General features: G+C 35.9%; 1 protein-coding gene across 1 annotated transcript in view; it reads right to left on the bottom strand.

Moving 5' to 3' along the window:
• DLC1 (DLC1 Rho GTPase activating protein) overlaps positions 1-19,114 on the bottom strand; it is a gene marked incomplete at both ends in the record, with an annotated part of 199,855 nt that overhangs the window by 164,642 nt on the left and 16,099 nt on the right. The window contains one exon of the mRNA XM_079534612.1: positions 1,910-2,059. Within this exon, the coding sequence (XP_079390738.1) occupies positions 1,910-2,059 (150 nt within the window). The remainder of the gene's footprint in view (positions 1-1,909; positions 2,060-19,114) is intronic.

The raw sequence follows: 19,114 nt of genomic DNA, 5'->3' as shown, positions 1-19,114 counted from the left end.
AAATCAGACTTCTGCAGCCCTGAACTGACATTTTTCTCTAATGTTCAGCGTTTCCTGTGTGCTCCCACCTTGTCTCCCACTACACTGCAAGCTCAGTAAACATCTGTAAGCTATTACACAGCTGAGATGACATCATTGTACCACAGTTCATACTATTCAGAGGTACAGCTCCCTAGCTTTTTGGGCTCAGTAAGCACTTATAAGCTACTTGTAAGAGCATTTTAACTAGAAATAACTTTCAATGACACTGGTTACTTTTTTTTTTTTTTTTTGAGAATAAAAAGAAGAAATAATGTTTTATTTTTGAGGAAGTAAAAAGAAGAGAATGTTTGATTTAGTGTACAGAATAAAGACCGGCGCTTGTATTGCTTGCAGATACATTGCAACATTTAACCAGCACTGAGCAGGCCATGTCAAGGAACTGCCCTATGCTGGCCAGATAATTAGCTGAAATGCAGCCTGTGAATGTAGCGCTTGCAAAAGAGCCTGAGCTATTAACCCCAGCCAACACTATGCGGATAAAACCTCAGTTTCCTAATATCATGTTCCTAGAGTAGCTGAAATAAGGAGCAGAAATATCTCAGGAGCTCCTGAACTGGAAATAAGTGGCGGTCCTTTGATTCATTAATTCCAGTTAAGCGCCTGTCAAAAAGAAGCTGCCGATTAGACAGATGTCTCTGTACCTTTTTCTGGTGGGCTTCTTTGCAGCTTGGAAGCAGGCACCACCTCCGATTGTCTTACAAGCTTACTTACATGGATTGTCCCAACCCCCTATTTTGTTGTATGAAGTTACCTAAAATGCTGACGTTCATTAGCAAGATGAGTCATATTTGAGCTTTCCTCTTCCATCAGTGCACAAGGAGACGATGTGAATACATTGAAATCCAAAGGGAAAATTCTAACTATCAGAGGTATATTTATGTAATATTCTATAAAAATGATTATTTCTATCTTCCAAAACCACTGAAACCTAAATACTGCTTTCCTCATCTATAGACCACTCACTAGACTATACTGCAATAATGAAATCTGACTTTAATGGGAAAAACCTCTCATATTTTAGAAGAAAATATCACCAGTAAAAACAAACAATCTGAATATAAGCCTACATATTTTGAGGTAGTATTTCTCAGGTTTCTTAAATTGAAAAACAGCTGCTACGCATGTGAATAAAATTAACAGGAAGCCTGCATGAGAACACCTTGGGTCAGTCATTTCAGGTTCTTTACAGCTACGTGTAAACATTTTTCAGGAAAAAAGAACACATCCATCACATTTGTGTCCTACATAGTCTCTTCTGTCTACTCTTAGCAAGGAATTTTATTTATTTAAAAACATCATTTAAACAAAGAAAATAATTTTAAAAATTAAGATAACTTGTACGATTTTCACCAGAATCTTATTTTAAGTGATGGGGGATTTCATACATACATACATTTCTGCCAAAAATTTCCAGGACCATCCAGTGAACAGAAAAGATAGACCTGTAGCTCGTAATTACTTTCAAATCAAACTATTTAATGTCAAGTGACACATAAACATGTGCTCTGAGACTAGGGGTGATCCTGTCTCTCTGTTGCATTTATAGTAAGTTATAAAAAAAGAGAGCTAGACATTTTCTGAGTGTGTGGTCCTTATTTTTCATCTGGGGAACTTTCACAATGTCCTTTAATGAAAACATGCTGAAAGAAAATTCCAGATGCCACTTCTACTTCCTTCAAAACACACAAAAAAACAACAAAACAAGACAAATTATTTACAAACACAGCTTTTTTTTTTTTTTTTTTTTTTAGTTAAGAAACCAACAAGCTGATAAATGTGAGGAGTATTAAATTTTATTATTATTATTTTTTTAAAGATTAAGTTAGGAAAGATTTTAATTAGAAAAATAATGAAGATATCCACTTACAGGTATATGCCTCCGTTTGTATGTTGGAGTGCTGGATGGGGAAGAACCTGCACTGAGAGCATTTTCAATATCCTGATCCAGCTGGTCCAGTTTCATAATTAACAGCACCATTGAATCTAGCTGTGACCGATCCCGATCTCCTGTTATTTCCTAAGGAACAGAACATAAAATCACTAAATTTGAAATAGTTTTTTATAAAAGTTAATATTAAAATTTATAATAGTTTTAATGTATTTTCACATCAAATTAAGAAATAGCTTTAAGTAATGAATGTTTATTCTTTTCAGTTGATACTAATTTATTTATTTACTGCTGGGAAAACAATTTATACTATTTTTAATATGTATTCAGCAAATAAATTTGACAGATGTGCACACTTAATACAAATCCATTGTTGCTATTTCTGTAGTGCACCTACTCTTTAAAGACCTATTGATTCTAAACACTACTCCAAAAATCCACCCAAGTTAATTAATTTGATTGTACAAATTCAAATGTTAAAAGCTAGTGTACGATTGAAATTTGAGGAGAAGGAAGTTAAAAGAAGCCATTCTATAGCTGAGGATAGCTGCAAGTATTCCTTGTGAAGATCATTAGCATAACAATGTTTCAGCTCTTGCTGTTTTCTGTCTTGGTTGGAAATGTTTGATACAGATGAGATACATTAACAGTACGATAAACACAGCATAGCAGATGCTCTGTTTGGAAAGAAAGTTGAAGGATGTTAAATTCCACCAACTTACTTGAAATAATATTTTTACAATTTTTTTTTCTCCTCAAGAAATGGGAAACAACAACAACAAAAAAGTGTTATAATTGCTTCACTGTGGCTAAGCAATAGGGAATGTAAATGCCCAGATTAGCCAATTCTGATAGTCACCCAACTGTTTTTCAGCCAACCATATTTCTCCATTCAGTTAGGATTCTGTTAGTTTTATTACAGACTGCTTCAGAGATTTTGTTAAACATGAATTAAATGACCTCCATTCAAATTAGAGGAACTGTAGGAATAAGATGTTCATATAAGATATAGCCTATACAGTATATATGTGAAGACAGAGCTGATCTTATTTAAAAATAAAATCTTAGAACAGCAGATACACAAATATATCAAATCCACAGTAGAGTTTTGTACAGTATTTGTAGCAAAATTCCCTAATGAAGGCAGCTGTATTTTATTTTATATTTCATATTAGAGCATTATATTTTGGACTGGCTTTTTGAAAAAGCTTATGAATTTGCAGGACCTCCTGATGAATCTAAACTGAGGTTAGAATGATCCTATGATAATATAACCTCAAAACAATGTAGCAATCAGTGACTTGGATTAAGTTTCATCTTCAAAAGGAAAGGAAGTTCCCAAGCAATTCAAATTTATTGAAACTACGCACCATTATTCTAACTCATTCAGCCCACTGCCTACAGGCCGCACTCTATCCAGTCCAGTCCACCCTGCAGCTGCCCCCTGCTCCATGTCATCATGGCATCAGCTCTTCCCACCAAGCAGCCTTGCCCCAGGCACAAAGCCATAGCTCAGCAACAGCTAAACATTGTGATGCTATTAACACTGATCATTTTTTTTGTATATTTGTGACTCCATTTTCAGTTGGCATACATACATTACCTGCATGTTTTCAAATGGAATGTATAGAGTTAGATAGTCAAATATCCAATTGTCTTTTCACTACACTTCTCTATACCCTCTCTTATTAGAGAAGGATATCCCTCACTTCACGGCCATGCTTTATTCACATCACCCCTTCTTGGCAGTATGTACAATTATTGTTGAGGATGAAACACAAGGAGAGTAAAATTTCATCAAAAAATCTCTAACATTAAGAGAGGTCATTGAGAACTGAAACCACTTCCATCAAACCAGGCCTTGTTTTTGTGAAACAAGGCCAAATATCCCACTAGATTTATGTTTTTGCTGCTCTTTCTTTTTTTTAAATTATTAAAACTTAAGAAGTTGTAATATTGCTAATATACATAAATAACATTTTCCATATATTGGTCCAAGACAATTTATCCTAAATGGGGCCCAGGCAAGGCAAAAGTTTGGACACCCATTCTCTAACTGATTTTAAACTGTTGTTCAAAGTCTGTAAAATAAGGTCAGTTATTTCATCTGACCTGCATGATTTCAGAAAGCAGAGCAGAGGAAGAACCTGCCAGTAAAACAGACATGCCTTCTTTATACTGTGAAGTTATGTTCACTGTTCTGGTGATGTGGTTGCCAGTTTACTCATGTTGTAAAGAATGCACAGCAAAATCTTCATCTATAGGGAACTTGTGCTTCTGTTAACATGAGCCTTAAACATAGCTCCCCAACACAACTTAGACATTTATTTCTGTTAAATTTACTGGAAAATATCTCATGGTAGAGGCTAGTCAGCATAAAATTTATAACTGAATGATAGAAAAAACTAAAGCGTGTTGCCCTAGTACAACAAAATGAGGGCTAGTGAATGGGTGGGATTATTTCTTTTCTTTTTCTTTTTTTTTTTTTTCCTAACTTGGAGAAAAAATAGACATTTTACATGAAGAAAATAACAAACAAACATTAATAAAATAATAGAAAAGTTTTTATTATCTGTATAAAAGTTTAAAAAGTGAAGATTTTCTTAAGACTTCAATTTCCATAGAATTATAAATTAATTTCTTCAGTTTGTCCTTTTTTTCACAAACTATGAATTAAGATTAATTAACTCTCACAAATATTTCAAGGAAAAAGTGCAAAAGTTTACAGGGTAAACTGTCAACTCAATCTTTAAAGATAAGATATTTGTTCATTAATATGAGTGCAATTTCAGTGAATGAAAAAAGCTAATTAAAACAAATGAACATACATAACACAATCTCCTTGCTAACAGTAGGCAGAAAAAATAAGGTATCATTTGTGTGTGTGGAGGAAAAGTTTCCACTCAGTGTACACAACCCTAGCAACATAACAGGTTGCAGAATATTTTCCATATTTGCTTTTATTTCTTGATCAAAATGCTCTAGAAGGTACTATGGAAGAAATGTGCTGTTATACTAAAAACAATAACAAATTATCATATAAGAGGAGCAGGTTTAACTAGTTACTTAATCTTGTAAAGTTTGCCACAAGGTCTTGCTTGAAGAAATCCATGTTATCATTCATTTTTTGGGGGGGGGGGGGAGGGGCAGTGGAGCAATAAAAATATTTAACTGCTTCCGTCTTTTATTTTAGTTTCTTGTTACTCATCTATTTATGTATCTTTTTATACAGTCATATATAGATAAGCACACACACATGCACTCATGCATACTCTCTGATTTGCACAGCAAAGAAACTTCATGCATTGATAATAGATTTAAATTTGGAATTCACTTCTAAATATAGAAGAAAATAGTATAAATATTTACCTGGAGAAGCTATTAAGAACCATAGATTACATTAGCTTATTATATTAAATTTGCCACAGAATTTTTATAACTTGAATTGCAAAATGTAGGAATATTTTGTAATAACCTGCAGCTCACTGAAACAAACCCAGTACTTATGGCATCTGAGTATCCAGTCATCTATTTAGAAATCTAGAGACAAAAGAGCCCACATTTATCATTCTCTTTTCTGTAATTTTTCTCATGTTAGCAATTTACATGGGAAATTCATTAGTCCTGTCCACCAAATACAGATTACAATCCTTCTTGTTTCTGTAGGACACTAGGAAAGAAACAATTGACTAAAACTAAGATAAGGTGTGTCCAGCATCAAATACTTTCTTCCCTTGAACCCAGGGGCATGACTAGATTGGGGAGACCTCTGAAGATCTTGGAAAGACTGAGGTGAGGGAACCACTGTGGAGAGACCAGCTCAGCCTATTGCACAGAAAGATACATGATGTAGACAGGTGTGGATCGACCACAGAGTTCAGGAAACCCTGTGTCTGAAAGGACACCCAGGAGCAAGGCACAGAAAATGTGAAACTAAAAGCATGAATTAGACTTTAAATGGATCACTTATATTATCACGAATCACGATCACGAATATTATACATATTCGATATTCTGCTGTTCTGCAGAATGGACTTTATTTATGCAACAGTATCACAGCATCACAAAGCAATCAAATCCTGTAAGCCACATTCTACTATCTTCATTCAGGTGAAAAATAAAAAAGTCTTAAACAATTAAAACGCTAAGGTATCAAAACAAGAATTTTAAGGATGCCAATTGAACGGGGTGATGTAACTTGGGATATTCTGCCTTAAGGAGACCAGCTTACAGTCCTATTGCCAAGACAGACAAAACCAAAAACATTAAATGTTTCTCCATCTGATTGCTATTTGGTAGTAGTAAAGATCACCTGCAGAAAAAAAAATGAGGGAACAAATTAGTACCATTAGAGTGAGAAAAGTATCAAAATGTAATGCAGTTAGTAAAAGACCAGGAAATATTTATGCTTTTTCAAAAAGGATACTTGTGGTACAGAAAATTAAAAGAACGTTAAGGTATTTTCTGCAAACATAGAAGAGCAAACATCTTAGAAGTTTTGCCATATACAAAACTTTTCCTGTGCTGTTCATATTTCATCTTTATTAATATCTCTTCTATGCAAAGTCTTTTTTTTTTAAATGTGCAGTCTGTAAAAGAATATGATAGCATGAGAAAATCCATTGCTAATTATTTTTATACTCATTGAAAGGATTTTAAGTGTTTTGTTTCCTTGGAAAAGATCTCATTCTTTCCCACGTGAAAATTAAACTGACTTGATAACAATTACTTTCTTATTAAATTACTTCTGCATAATAAAATTTGAATTTTGGGTATTTCTGTGTCACAACCTGCTGCACATTTTTAAGAGCAATGGTTAGTGACTGAAGAGCTGTAGATAGAAATCTTGATCTTTAAGACAGGTAAATTTTGTGAATAAAACAGAACATAGAGTTCAGGTTTGGTTAATACCCAACATTTCTGAATATTCAGAACTTCAGCAAAACCATTTCAATGAAAAAAAATACAAGATCAGGTGTTGATACCAAATTTCATGTCTTAACCATATGAAACTCTAGTCATACGTAAATCAAGCCCCCTAAAACCATCACTGGGACCAAATACTTGGGGAGAGGAAACTTCATCAAAAGAACAGTTATTCCTTGTCAGTCACATCAAGAAAAATTCTAGGTGGCTCTAAAAGACTTTATCTAGCATACTTTCTCTTAAAGTTTGAGTTATTGGAAAACAGTAATAAATAGCAATCGGAGGTTTTGAAAAGTTACAGAATTAAGGGAAGCTGGGCCAACCATATCTTACAACTAAGGTATCTCCTGCATTATATAGCCAAGTTGCTGCAGTCAAGTTTCTCCAAAATTCTACAGCAATTAGAAGATTCCTTCTGCAGGGCTCCTGATTGAGTTAAAGCAACCTAAAAAAAATACCTTTGTTTACCTCAGACATCACTGAATAACATCTGCCTTCTGCAGATTGTCATCTGAAATTCATCAAAGCTAAATGTCTGATCATGTGGTAAGTGGTTGACTGGAATTTTGTAGAAGTCTGTGGTTCAGACAAGTTATTCAGCTTTTCTTTATAACTTATTCAGCTATTTCATGTATGCCTTTGAAATATGTTTATGCACACTAGAATTATTATAGCTGTAAAATGTTTCTTAATGGGATTGATGTGTGGACAGTGCAAGGCATTGAAAACTTCTTAGGCACGCACACTGGCCTTTAAAGCAGCCCCTGGGGTGGGATGTCCATTCACATCAAAGGACATAAGCCATGTAACACAACCAGAAGACAAAGTTACCCCGAACAGTCTTACTCTTCTTTATTTTCTTTTATTTGCTGCTTAGAAGTTTCTTAGATTTTTCTCTGCCATCCACTTTAAGTACTTGTTTTCTCTCAGAACTTCTATCCAAAATTGTAAAATGCACACCCAAAGATGAAGTTCATAACAGCTGCTAAAGCAATTCTCCATAAGCATTTAAATGAATAAGTTCTGTTCTAAGTAAACGAATACTTAGACTTAAACATTTACTGCTTTTTCAACACTAATTTCGGCATTCCAATTCTAGTGATTATTTTTATCTGGAGCCATCAACAAAATAGATTCCAAATGCATTAAATATTACACAATATTAAACATTACACATTCACATACACTATTAATGAGCTAACAATAGAAAGTCACAAATTCATAATAAAAAAAACAAAAACCTGGAAAAGATCTTGAAATGTCATGTCATCCGTCTGCCTCTCAGTGACAGCACTGTCATACCTGACAGATGGCTATCCAGTTCCTCTTACAAATCACCACAACTGCCCCCAAGCAAAAAAGGTTTTATTACTGTTACCTTCCTCAGCATTAAAAAAAGCAAAAAAAAAAAATAGTTCTAACACAGAATCACAATCTTTTTTAGGTTGAACTCATTAATTCTTTTTTTTTTGCCAATTTTCACTCTTCATGACAGTTTTTTTTTTTTTTTTCTTGGAGATGGTATGACATTCTCCCTGGTCTCTTGTTTATGCTGATTACTCACCTGCCACTCAGCAATGACAGAAGCTGCTTCTCCCATTTCTTACCACTCTGACATCTACCCTCAACCTCTCTGGGACCCTGCTCCTGATGAGTAACTTGCAAAACTATCAGCCTTCTAGATACATTTCACCTGCAGTGAAAATTCATCACTGGGAATGGAAAAGACCAATATGCTTAAGGGCACTGTATTCATGGCATTGTTCTGTAGTTGCAAATAAATGTCATTTGGAGCCATTTCAACTACCCAGCTCTTGTGAGGTGAAAGAATATTGGCAGCAGACTGAGATCTCCAGGCAACAAGAAGCAGGTGAGATGAATGCTTGTCAAGAACAGCTGAAATACAGCTAATCTCCTAGGCTATGGGCCTTGCAGGAAACTATCAACTCCCAGAGTGTTGCTAGTCCTCAGACCACCCTCACAGCAGCCCCTGAAATGAAAAAGGCAGAGACAATGCCTTTGTAAAGGTGCATGAGATCAGGACAAGGAGCAAAGGACTGAAGTTCAAGGAAGAGAAGATGCACGAAAGGAAAAAACATTTTCTCTGGGACAGGCTGGCAGTAGAGCAGGTCACCCAGAGATACTACATGTCCTCAGGTTTCAAGACCCTGATTCTGAGTGACCTGGTCTGATCTCAGATCTGGCCCTACTTTGGCAGGAGGTTGGACTAGAGACCTCCTAAGGTCCCTTCTAACCAATTATTAAGGCTGCCCCTATTTCTTCCATTACTGTATGGGAACTAATTAAAAAATGTCACTGGTAGTGCAAGACTGCATTTCACTTACTCTTCATACTGCTATTTGATACGTATTCCCACTGTTCTGTATAGCCCCATGTAAAATGCTTGCTAGTAATATCCCTGAATCTTGTCCATCCCCAAGCTAATTACTATCATATGATAACTGTTCTTTTTTAGGAAGTAAGGCAAATAGCTTTGAAACTAAATAGCCCTCTTTTTAGAAACACTTGTAATTTACTGCAGCTGAAGAGAAAATTCAGCTCCAATAGTATTCTGCTGGGTATTGTAGGACCTATACCATGTCTGGCTCAGGACTCTTGCTTCCACTTTATTCCTAAATTACAAGCAAAGGTACTAGATGGAAAACCAGATCTAGATTTTATTCTTCTGTGGTTCTTATTTATCTACTTCAGATGTGCTTTTACAGTAAGACACTGAAGAAGTAAGCTGCTCAAAACACCTAAGTCTTTTTTACTACGAAATGTGAAAACATAATACTAAAAGAAAGGAGACTCCTTAGAAACACTGATTTGTCTGTATACTATACCAGTATCATATTTGAATTCTCAATACATTTACCTAAAAAATACAGGCTGTGTTTATACTGAAAATCAATACAGTAATAAGCAGTAAACAAGCTAAAACCTGAACCTCTTAACACCCAATGAAGAGGTAACAAGCAATGCATTAGCAGGACTTGAGCTCAGTTGGGCCAGACTGAATGGAAGTAGCCGCTTTTTTTGTTTCTCAGAGTTTCAGCTAGGCTGCAGCAGGTAACAACGTCAATGTACAGATCTGACAATCAGGATCAAGAGGAAGGAAAAGCATGATGCTCTGTAATGGTCCCAGCGGAAAGACAAGCTGTTACCTCTCAGCTCAGCCTGCAGTGTGATTACATGTCTGTACATCTCTGTTTTGGGAAGCTGATGACTGACAGCTTTCCTTTGCAGCTGCTGTCTCCCAGGAAGAGAAGGAGAGAAGAACTTATCTCTCAGAAAAAACTGATGATGCTCAAATCAAGTTCAGTTGGTCAGTCAGTGTCAGCATATACATCTACAAAATGTCCAGGTAGACGACAGTCAGGAACCTGGCAGTCTGAATCCAGGGGAACTCAGTTTTAACTGGGTCTCAATGTATCTACATTGTAAATATGATCATAGTGATGCATGCAAAGGGACCTGGACAGGCTTGAGAGGTGGGCCCATGCCAACCTCATGAATTTCAATAAAGCCGAGTACAAGGTCCTACACCTGAGTCAGAGCAATCCCAAACACACATACAGGTTGGGTGGAGAATGGCTTGAAAGCAGACCTGAGGAGAAGGATTTGGGAGTGTCAACAGATACAAGATTCATCGTGAGCCAGCAATGTGTGCTTGCAGCCCCAAAGGCCAACCATATCCTGAATTGAATCCAGGGAGGTCGAGGGAGGTGATTCTGCCCCTCTGCTCTGCTCTCATGAGACCTCCACATGGAGTGTTGCATCCAGTTCCAGAGCCTCTGACACACAGGAACGACATGGAATTATTAGAGAAAGTCCAGAAGAGGGCCATGAAGATGATCAGAGAGCTAGAGCACCTCCTGTGTGGGGACAGCCTGAGATAGCTGGGACTCTTCAGCATGGAGAAGAGAAGGCTCCGTGGAGACATTATAGTAGTCTTCCAGTACCTAAAAAGGGCCTACAGGAAAGCTGGAGAGGAACTTTTTAGAAGAGCCTGTAGTGACAGGACAAGGGGAAATGGTTTTAAACTGAAAGAGGGTAGATTTAGACTAGGTATTAGGAAGAAATTATTTACTGTGAGAGTGATATAACACTGGAACAGGTTGCACAGTGAGGCTGTGTGAATACCCCCTCCCTGGAAGCAGTCAAGGCCAGGCTGGATGGGGCTCTGAGGAACTTGGTCTAGATGGAAGTGTCCCTGTCTATAGCAGGCGGGTTGGAACTAGATGACCTTAAGGGTCCCTTACAACCCAAACCATTATATGATTCTATCATATGTACAATTTACATGTATACATACATATATACACACAGGGAAAACAATGGATTCAAATTTAACATTAGTCCACATGTGGCTCTACCAAATCACAGGTTTAAGTTAGAGTTCTCTTAAAGAGGAGGCAGAATAAAATTTACAAAAATTACAGGTCTAGGGAAAAAAAATTAAATGCTTTATCTAAAGTTCAACAAACTCATTGGGGTAAATACAATGTTACTTTTAAAAAATTCTGAAAATACTTCAAATGATTTAATTGTAAAGTTTTAATTTCTTTTCATTTTTTCCCCTCACCTAAATACATACTTCTTGCCAGTAGACAAAAGTTAATTACCTGGAGAATTACAATAATTACAACTAGAAATCTCAGAAAACAATAGAAAATTTTGAAACTAAATGTAACATTTGTAACTATGCCATATTTGCAGTAAAAACTTATGTTGAAAAGACTATTTTTGAATGAAAATGTGAAACAAACTCTGGCAAACCAGAGAAAGGGAAGAAAAAAATTCACAGTTTCTCACATCAAAAAAAGCAACAGTGTTGTCAAGGAGCACCTTTCTATGACCTTGGTACCAGGTTCCTGGTAGATTTTAACTGGACAGAAACACAACTACAAACACTCAAGGAGGATGTTACAAGCACTGAAAAAAACTGCACTGTAAAAAAAGAAAAAAAAAAAAAAAAAAAAGATGGAATAAAACTGAAGCAGGCCAAGAAAATAGGATGCAAATGGCATCGAAGAAAGTGGTGTTTTGGACAGGAAAAACAGAAAACTGCAACAATAAAAAAACCAAGAAACACACAATTGAGATTCTTGTGCTTTCTGTTCTTCACAAGTTGCCTGAAGTTTCATGTTGTTAATGGAGTGTAAGAAGTTCAGATATAAATAGCACATAGTAAGGAATATTTAAAAAGTGTTGAACATTACCATTTTGAGAAGGTATTTGAAAAGGTTGTTAGCTTGTATATGTGATGTAGAAACTTATTCATCCAGATTCAATTGGATCTCTTCAGGAAACTCAGCCATTCATTCATGCTATGAGAGTCATATCAACAGTCCAGCTTCAAAAGAATCACACAAATCAAATTACCTAATTTTTAAAGTATTTTTTAAAAAGTTGGCTTGCACATTGCTTAATTCACCCTGCCAGGTCACTAGAAAAATCAGAACCAGTGTTTGTGGCTATGAAATGGGCTTACCTGACATAAGCCACTTCTGTTAATTCTCTTGACTTTGGGTCACAAAATGGGTCATTAATAATCCACACAATTTTACAGTAACATAAATTCTAAGTTCTAAGGTTGAGGCAGTGATCACAAATCATAGTTCTCTAATTCAACATACCTACACTTAACTGAATTTTTAAGAAAGAGATAAGGACTGAGAATAGCATAATAAAGTTTCCTTTAATGTCTTCAGCTTGAAATATTAAAGTTATTTTCTGGAAAATAAATGTTTATCTAAGCATATTTTTATCTCTTCAAATTTGGAGACAACAGTTTTCAGGAGCGTTGGATTTTTTTCTACACTTTTTTTTGTCTGTCTCCTTGAGCCACAGGCACCTAATTTTTCTGCTGCACTATGTGGTGTGTTAGTATGTATTTTGTCAATGAAAAACACAATTTTGACATTTGTGGTTTATTAATGATTGAGTTTAAAAAAAAAAATCAGCATTGTAAGCACATTTGCAATGAACAGTAAGTAAATACTGAGGAAGGACGGAAATAGAATAGCGCCCTTCAACATATTGAGTATGGCTCTGCATATCTGATAAAAAAAAAAAATAGGCATAAGGAAATCAAGAACATAAGCTATTAAAACCATAAAAATACTAACAATCAAGCAGTATAGAACACCTGTTTATAACCACTAAGCCACAGTAAGAACAGAGAACAAAGTCAGTGTTCTTCATGACACACCTGTGGCTGTAGATGATACATAGTTCATCATAGTACATAGAAATAATTGGAAGTGACATAACTGCCTAAAATAAATATATAAATGTGTCTTTTCAATTATGCCACCCCCATCATGATGTAGAATTTCTGTTAAAAAAAAAAAAAACAAAAAAACTCAGATTTCCCAAGATTTGCTAGTGCAGGAGGGAGCTATCTGATTAACATCTCATGCTAATGAAGAATCTCTTCTCATTCAATGGCAAATTAATGTAAGGATGCTTAAAGGAGGTCTAAAAAAAAATTGTAATGAAATGGTAGAAAACAGTGAGATTAGAAAAGCTCATTCAGGTAATAATTTTGGTAATCACAATAGTTATCTAATAACAGTAAGCCTAAGATCAGTAGTGGCCTCACAGTTTTGAGAACCAAGGAGCAAGAAGAGCTTGGAATGATCAGAGAGGAGCTACCAGTGTGTGAAGACAACTGCAAAACTGAGAGAAGCATGGGGACAATTAGCAGGACTGTTTAAAATTATCCACAGGTGAGATGAGTGGACTTTACCAGGAAATAAATGTGGTCACTGGAGGCACAGAATGAAAATTCTTGCCAAGTCCTATCAGCCTTATTCAGACCTGTTGAATAAGTCATAGCTGTAATGCATCTAAAAGTTAGTTTCTGATTTAAGCCTCACTCAAAAGATTGAGCGGAAGATTAGTACGTAGAGCTGTGGTAAGGGCTATAGTATAGTTGTCCAGCAAATAGGATATTTAGCAAAATAGTTATAGTCTGTTACAGAACAACTTCAGTTTCAAATAATGAAAAAGTTACTGCAATCTTTAACGATAAAGGAACAGATTATAGTAAGTGATACATAGGTTACCCTGAAAATAATGATCCTGTTTATTTCCATAGAAACTACAGCAGATATAAAGAGCACAACAACACTTTCAGAGCAAATTCTCAGCTACAAAACACTTTTTCAATGCAATTACCACCATTAGCTACGCATTTTTGCCAGCAATGAAAAGGAGCCTGAGTGCTGCTGTTGTAAAAACCGGCACCAGAGGAGATGACCCACTGTCACTGTCACCACTGCTGAAATGTGCCGTCCACCACCACACTGTGCTCACATCCACTGTTTGGTAAACGTTTATGGAGACCAAGTGTTGGTGAATGTCAGTGGTTGACATTTTTTCCTCAAGAAGTAATTCAATTCCACACCTTTGCTTCATATTCACTTCCATGTCAGATGCCATTTTGTCAGACTTCCCCTCCACTGCCACATGGCAATAAAATGGAATGGAATATTGGTGAAAAAGTTCAACCTGGAAAAACAGGAACCAGGTAAAGGTCTGGTAGTGGTTTTCTGCCTGGTGATCTTGTCTACCCTCTAGGTGCATAACCTGCAGCAATTGTGTTTCTGGGAGTAGTTCAAGCTTTCAAGTTAAAGTAAAATAATTAGCTTTCCCTTTCTACTCAATTGGTGTTACTGAATCTCTGAATATAGTGTGGTAAATTAAGATTGGTGAAATCAATCAGTTAAGAAGCAAGATGATAGGAACCAAGATGTTCTGAATAAATATAGAGTAACGGAATGGTTTGGGCTGGGAGGGACTGCAAAGACTTTCTAGTTCTATCCCATCCTGTCGTGGACAGGGACAGCTTCCTCTAGATCAGGCTGCCAAAGCCCCATCCAAGCTGGCCTTGAACAATTGCAGGGATTGGGCATTCACAACTTTTCTGGGCAACCTGTTCCAGGGCCTCACTGACTTCACAAGAGGTTCTTTACAATGCCTAATATAAATCTACCTTTTAGTTTAAAGCCATAATCACTCCTTGTCCTATTGCTACAATTCCTGATAGAGTCCCTCCCCATCTTTCTTGTACGCGCCCCCATATTTTGATATATTATGATATATTTTGATATAACACTTATTTATAGGCCTGTGAAAAAAACAGAAAAAGAAAAAAAGGCAAAAATGTCAAGATTTAGTGAGTGCTGGTAAATTGGATAACCAATGAATAATTAAGAATTAGGAAGAAACAGAAAACAGACGGTACGTGTTAATGTTTCCCATGCAGACATCTGCATATTTCAGTTTATCTGGATTCCTGTAAAGCACAATTTAAATGCTAAATCTTTTAAGCAAAATTTACTCAGGTTACTCATATAATAATTGAATCCCAAATTCTAGTTGTTCTTTTGTATGAAAATGTCTAATAAGCCTAAGTTTTTCAGTTTCTTAAGATGTATAAGTACATGCCATTATAATTATTGACATTTTTTTTTATAATAGTAATGATAATAATGATAACAACAACAAAAACAACAACAACAACAATAATAATAATTTTTTCACACTTTCATTTCATCTGGACTGCCTCCACAGTTTCCAGCTGGGCAGGCTTCTTTTCCAGGTGACTCATTCCCCTTTGCGACTATGCAATACAAATCCTAATGTTATGTTACTAAGAATTGTTTGCTTACATATACAGAAAAAAAGCTTAATTAATCATGAAACAATAATGTAGTAACAACAGCATGTCCTCAAGCAAAAGGTATAAAACCACCGAAGAATCAAGTAAAAATGTTTCTTTCAAAATCTGCCCTAAATGGAAGCATTTTTTTTTTACCCTTATATTCCTCTTTTTTTTTGCTAGCAACAAAACAAATTACAAATTTTCATTTTAGGATCCTTCGCTTTTCAGGATTAAAATCGGACTAGTTTCACCATGATTCATATTTCAGATATTATTAATCATGGGAGATGCACCCAGTGCAACACAGTGATTTTTGGTAATGGGATATTTTTTGAAAATATATATATATATTTTTCAGACATAACTGTATGCATACATAACCCCATACTTAAAAATGTTGCCTTGCTCTCACACAACACAGTGTGAGCAATATGAATTATTAGCTAGAAATCCCAACACAAAGCTTCTAAAACTCAGGTTATTTACTCATGCAAAAGCACATTAAACAAACAAAAATAGTACTGCATTATATAATCTTTGGGAAACGTATAATATAATCTTTGGGAAAATAATGTCTGTTGAATTTATCAACAACTGTGTAAGGCAATAGGGCAACATGCTTCAATGCTTGTTACTTTTAGACACCTTCTAACAAAAACCATAGCTATCCTCTCCATTTAATAGGCAAAGATAGCAAGGAGTTAAATGAATGAAAACATTATTGATTGAAGCTTTACCGTGCTCTTTAAAAATAATAGTTCATCTTCTCTATGATGAAACAGTAATAACAGTAGAGCTTTCTCTTTATGTCCTAGAATGACCATACAACTATATAATTATTTAAATACATAAGGAAGTGAATAAGATGTTTTGCTACACTTTTAAAAAAAAACTTTTAGATGTTGGTTTTCCTAATATCAAAATAAATAAACACTGTCACCACATCTTGCGACAAAAGCCTAAACTGTCTTTAAAGGTCGGCATAGCTTTTGCATGAAATATGTCTGCAGAGGAAAAAAAAAATGCTTGAGGGGGGAGAATGAGACTTTTGGAATAGTTAACTACAGAGCAGCTGGCACAGATTAGCCTATGTCCTCATTCAATCAAAATGTTTCTATTAGAGAACTTGAGATAACTAGCTTGAGAGCATTTAAGTGTACTCCAGTATTTTTTTCAATTTAATCAAGCATTATCTCTTGAGATATGACTGCATTGTCCCCATAGAATTTAAGAATTACCAAGCCTACACAGTTACATACATGTTGGTTGTAGGTTGTTGAGCTTGATCTTTAATCAGAGGTGTATGCCAAATTCTATCAGTTAAATAGAAGACACAGCCATGATGGAATCAGGAAAGAAAGCAACATCGTATGAAAGCTTTAGCTACTGCTTAATGGGTGAGGCCAAAAGCATGAAACTACAGCCTCAAGCAAAGAATGTGGGGAAAGAACCCAATCCAATCTTTAGCCACTGCCAAGGAAAGCTGCAATGAATTTATTCTCAGCATCAACTGTCCTCCCCAAGGAGGAACAGCACCAAGAACACTTCAGAACTGAAGAGCATTTGGGCATGTTGTAGCAAGCAGCGCCGGGTTTGAAGAATAGGACATTTGGAATCTCAGTCCTTCTTACAGCGTTGAAATTTATGGTTAAAATGAACATTACTGATATCAAACATCTCTTTCTATGTGTGGAAGAAAGAGAAATGCATAGCTATTCTAAAAATTTTCTGTAAAATATTTATAAATTCTAGTCCTATTGTTACCGATTATTATTTGATTTGAATCCTGCTTCCTCTGAGTCATCAGTGGGACACAGAAATACCAATATGTCTGTTTCGCTAAGGGTGTTTATTAATGAGTAAAATACCATTTGGCTCTTTTTAATTAAAAAAAAAAAGTTAATACATTTACCATCAGGCCCAGATTACTAGATGACTGGTGATGAAATCTGAGGCCTTTTTAAGTAGCTGGGAATTTTCTAGCCACAAAACTAGGATTTCAGCAAACTGATTGCATTCTATCTGCTATGCATATCATCCATGGCAAGCATACCCAGGAGAGGCTTTTTCATTCTCAGAATTTCTGTTTTTCCAGGGCTCATTTTCCCATTCTAAAGGAATGTTTCTGACTCCATTGCCACTGGAAATGTTTATGCCTAGCAAGACAAATGCTTCTAAATAAGAGGTTCTGTTCAATCATCATATACGTACTTACACACCCTCAGAAATTGCTGGACTTTTAGGCAATTCCTGAAAAGAGATTGATAGGGATAAGAGAAACATTTACTTATGGAGAAGAATGACAGGAAAAGGCATTGGGAAAAGTGTCATGAATTTTCCTCAAACTGATGTTTGGAGACCTCAGGAAACATGTAGTAATGAGCAAGAGCACGCCTAAAAGCTTTGCATGGGGCTGTGCAAGCATCAGAAATTCATCTAAATACAATCTGATGCACAGCAGCTGGAACAACAACAACAACCAAAAAAAAAAAAACAACCACCACCAAAACAACCACCACCAAAACAACCACCACCAAAACAACCACCACCAAAACAACCACCACCAAAACAACAACAGCAAACAAACAGAGATAGGCAGGATGCTTCTCCCAAGGCTAAAGAAGGACTTGAAGCTAAGCAACAGTGCTGATCACCAGAATAAGCTCCTTCTGTTTTTAACTCAACTTCTCTGAGGCATCCCTGGAGTACTAACATTTGGAAGTGCATTGAATGCTCTGGTTAGTGGAGTAATGACCATGTTTGCTATGATTGTGTCTGCTGGGGTATGTTTCATTGCTGGTTCTCATGTTTCAGACTGAGTTCTGACAGCATAATCAAACTGGAAAAAATGTAAATCAGAGCGTTTGTGATATTTGTTGAATGCATACACTGTCTTGCTGCATTTAACAAGAGGATTTATTTATTTATTTTAAATGTTCCACCCCCACGTCCCTTCATCTCCAGAGATTTTCAAAGTAGCTCTGTGTAGTTTTATGTTTATCATAATTTCTTCTTCTTTTCCTCTCTGAGACAGGAAGCTGAGGGTTTTGACCTCATCTGGATCTTTCCCAGTGTCAGGAGGTGGTCTGTTCAAAAAGATTCCACAACACTGATCTCTTCCTGATTTATCAGATAGTTAGGTCAATTAATAAGGTCTCTACTGTTTTTTCCACAGCTGTAAAACAACCAGTGGACTCCTCTGAGAGCTAATTATCAAATCTTTTGAATTTTTCTTTCAAGGAACAAGCAGTATCTTTCCAGTTAGTAAATTCCACTGCAGCAAACTAAGCAAAGATTGTCTAATTGTAGGAGCCCTGGCTCACATAAAGCAGTTCATGTAAGTTAATGTCAGATACCTGTTTCTTGCTTATCATCTTCTCTGTCCTGCTACCAGTATATTTTCTCATAGTCACTTTGCTTATAAGAGGATGATATGTCAGTTGTTACACATAAAGAGTCCAGCAGGTGACAAAGAATAGGGTTCTTCTGTATAACTTCTGTGGGCGTAGATAGAGAGGGTACAGTAGTAACTGACAGATAAATAGGCAACATTCCTGATTTGTCATTTTCTCTGTCTGTAT

Source organism: Tetrao urogallus, assembly GCF_951394365.1.
Source record: "Tetrao urogallus genome assembly, chromosome: 4".
Lineage (NCBI taxonomy): Eukaryota > Metazoa > Chordata > Aves > Galliformes > Phasianidae > Tetrao > Tetrao urogallus.
This window is presented reverse-complemented; position numbering and strand designations above follow the sequence as displayed.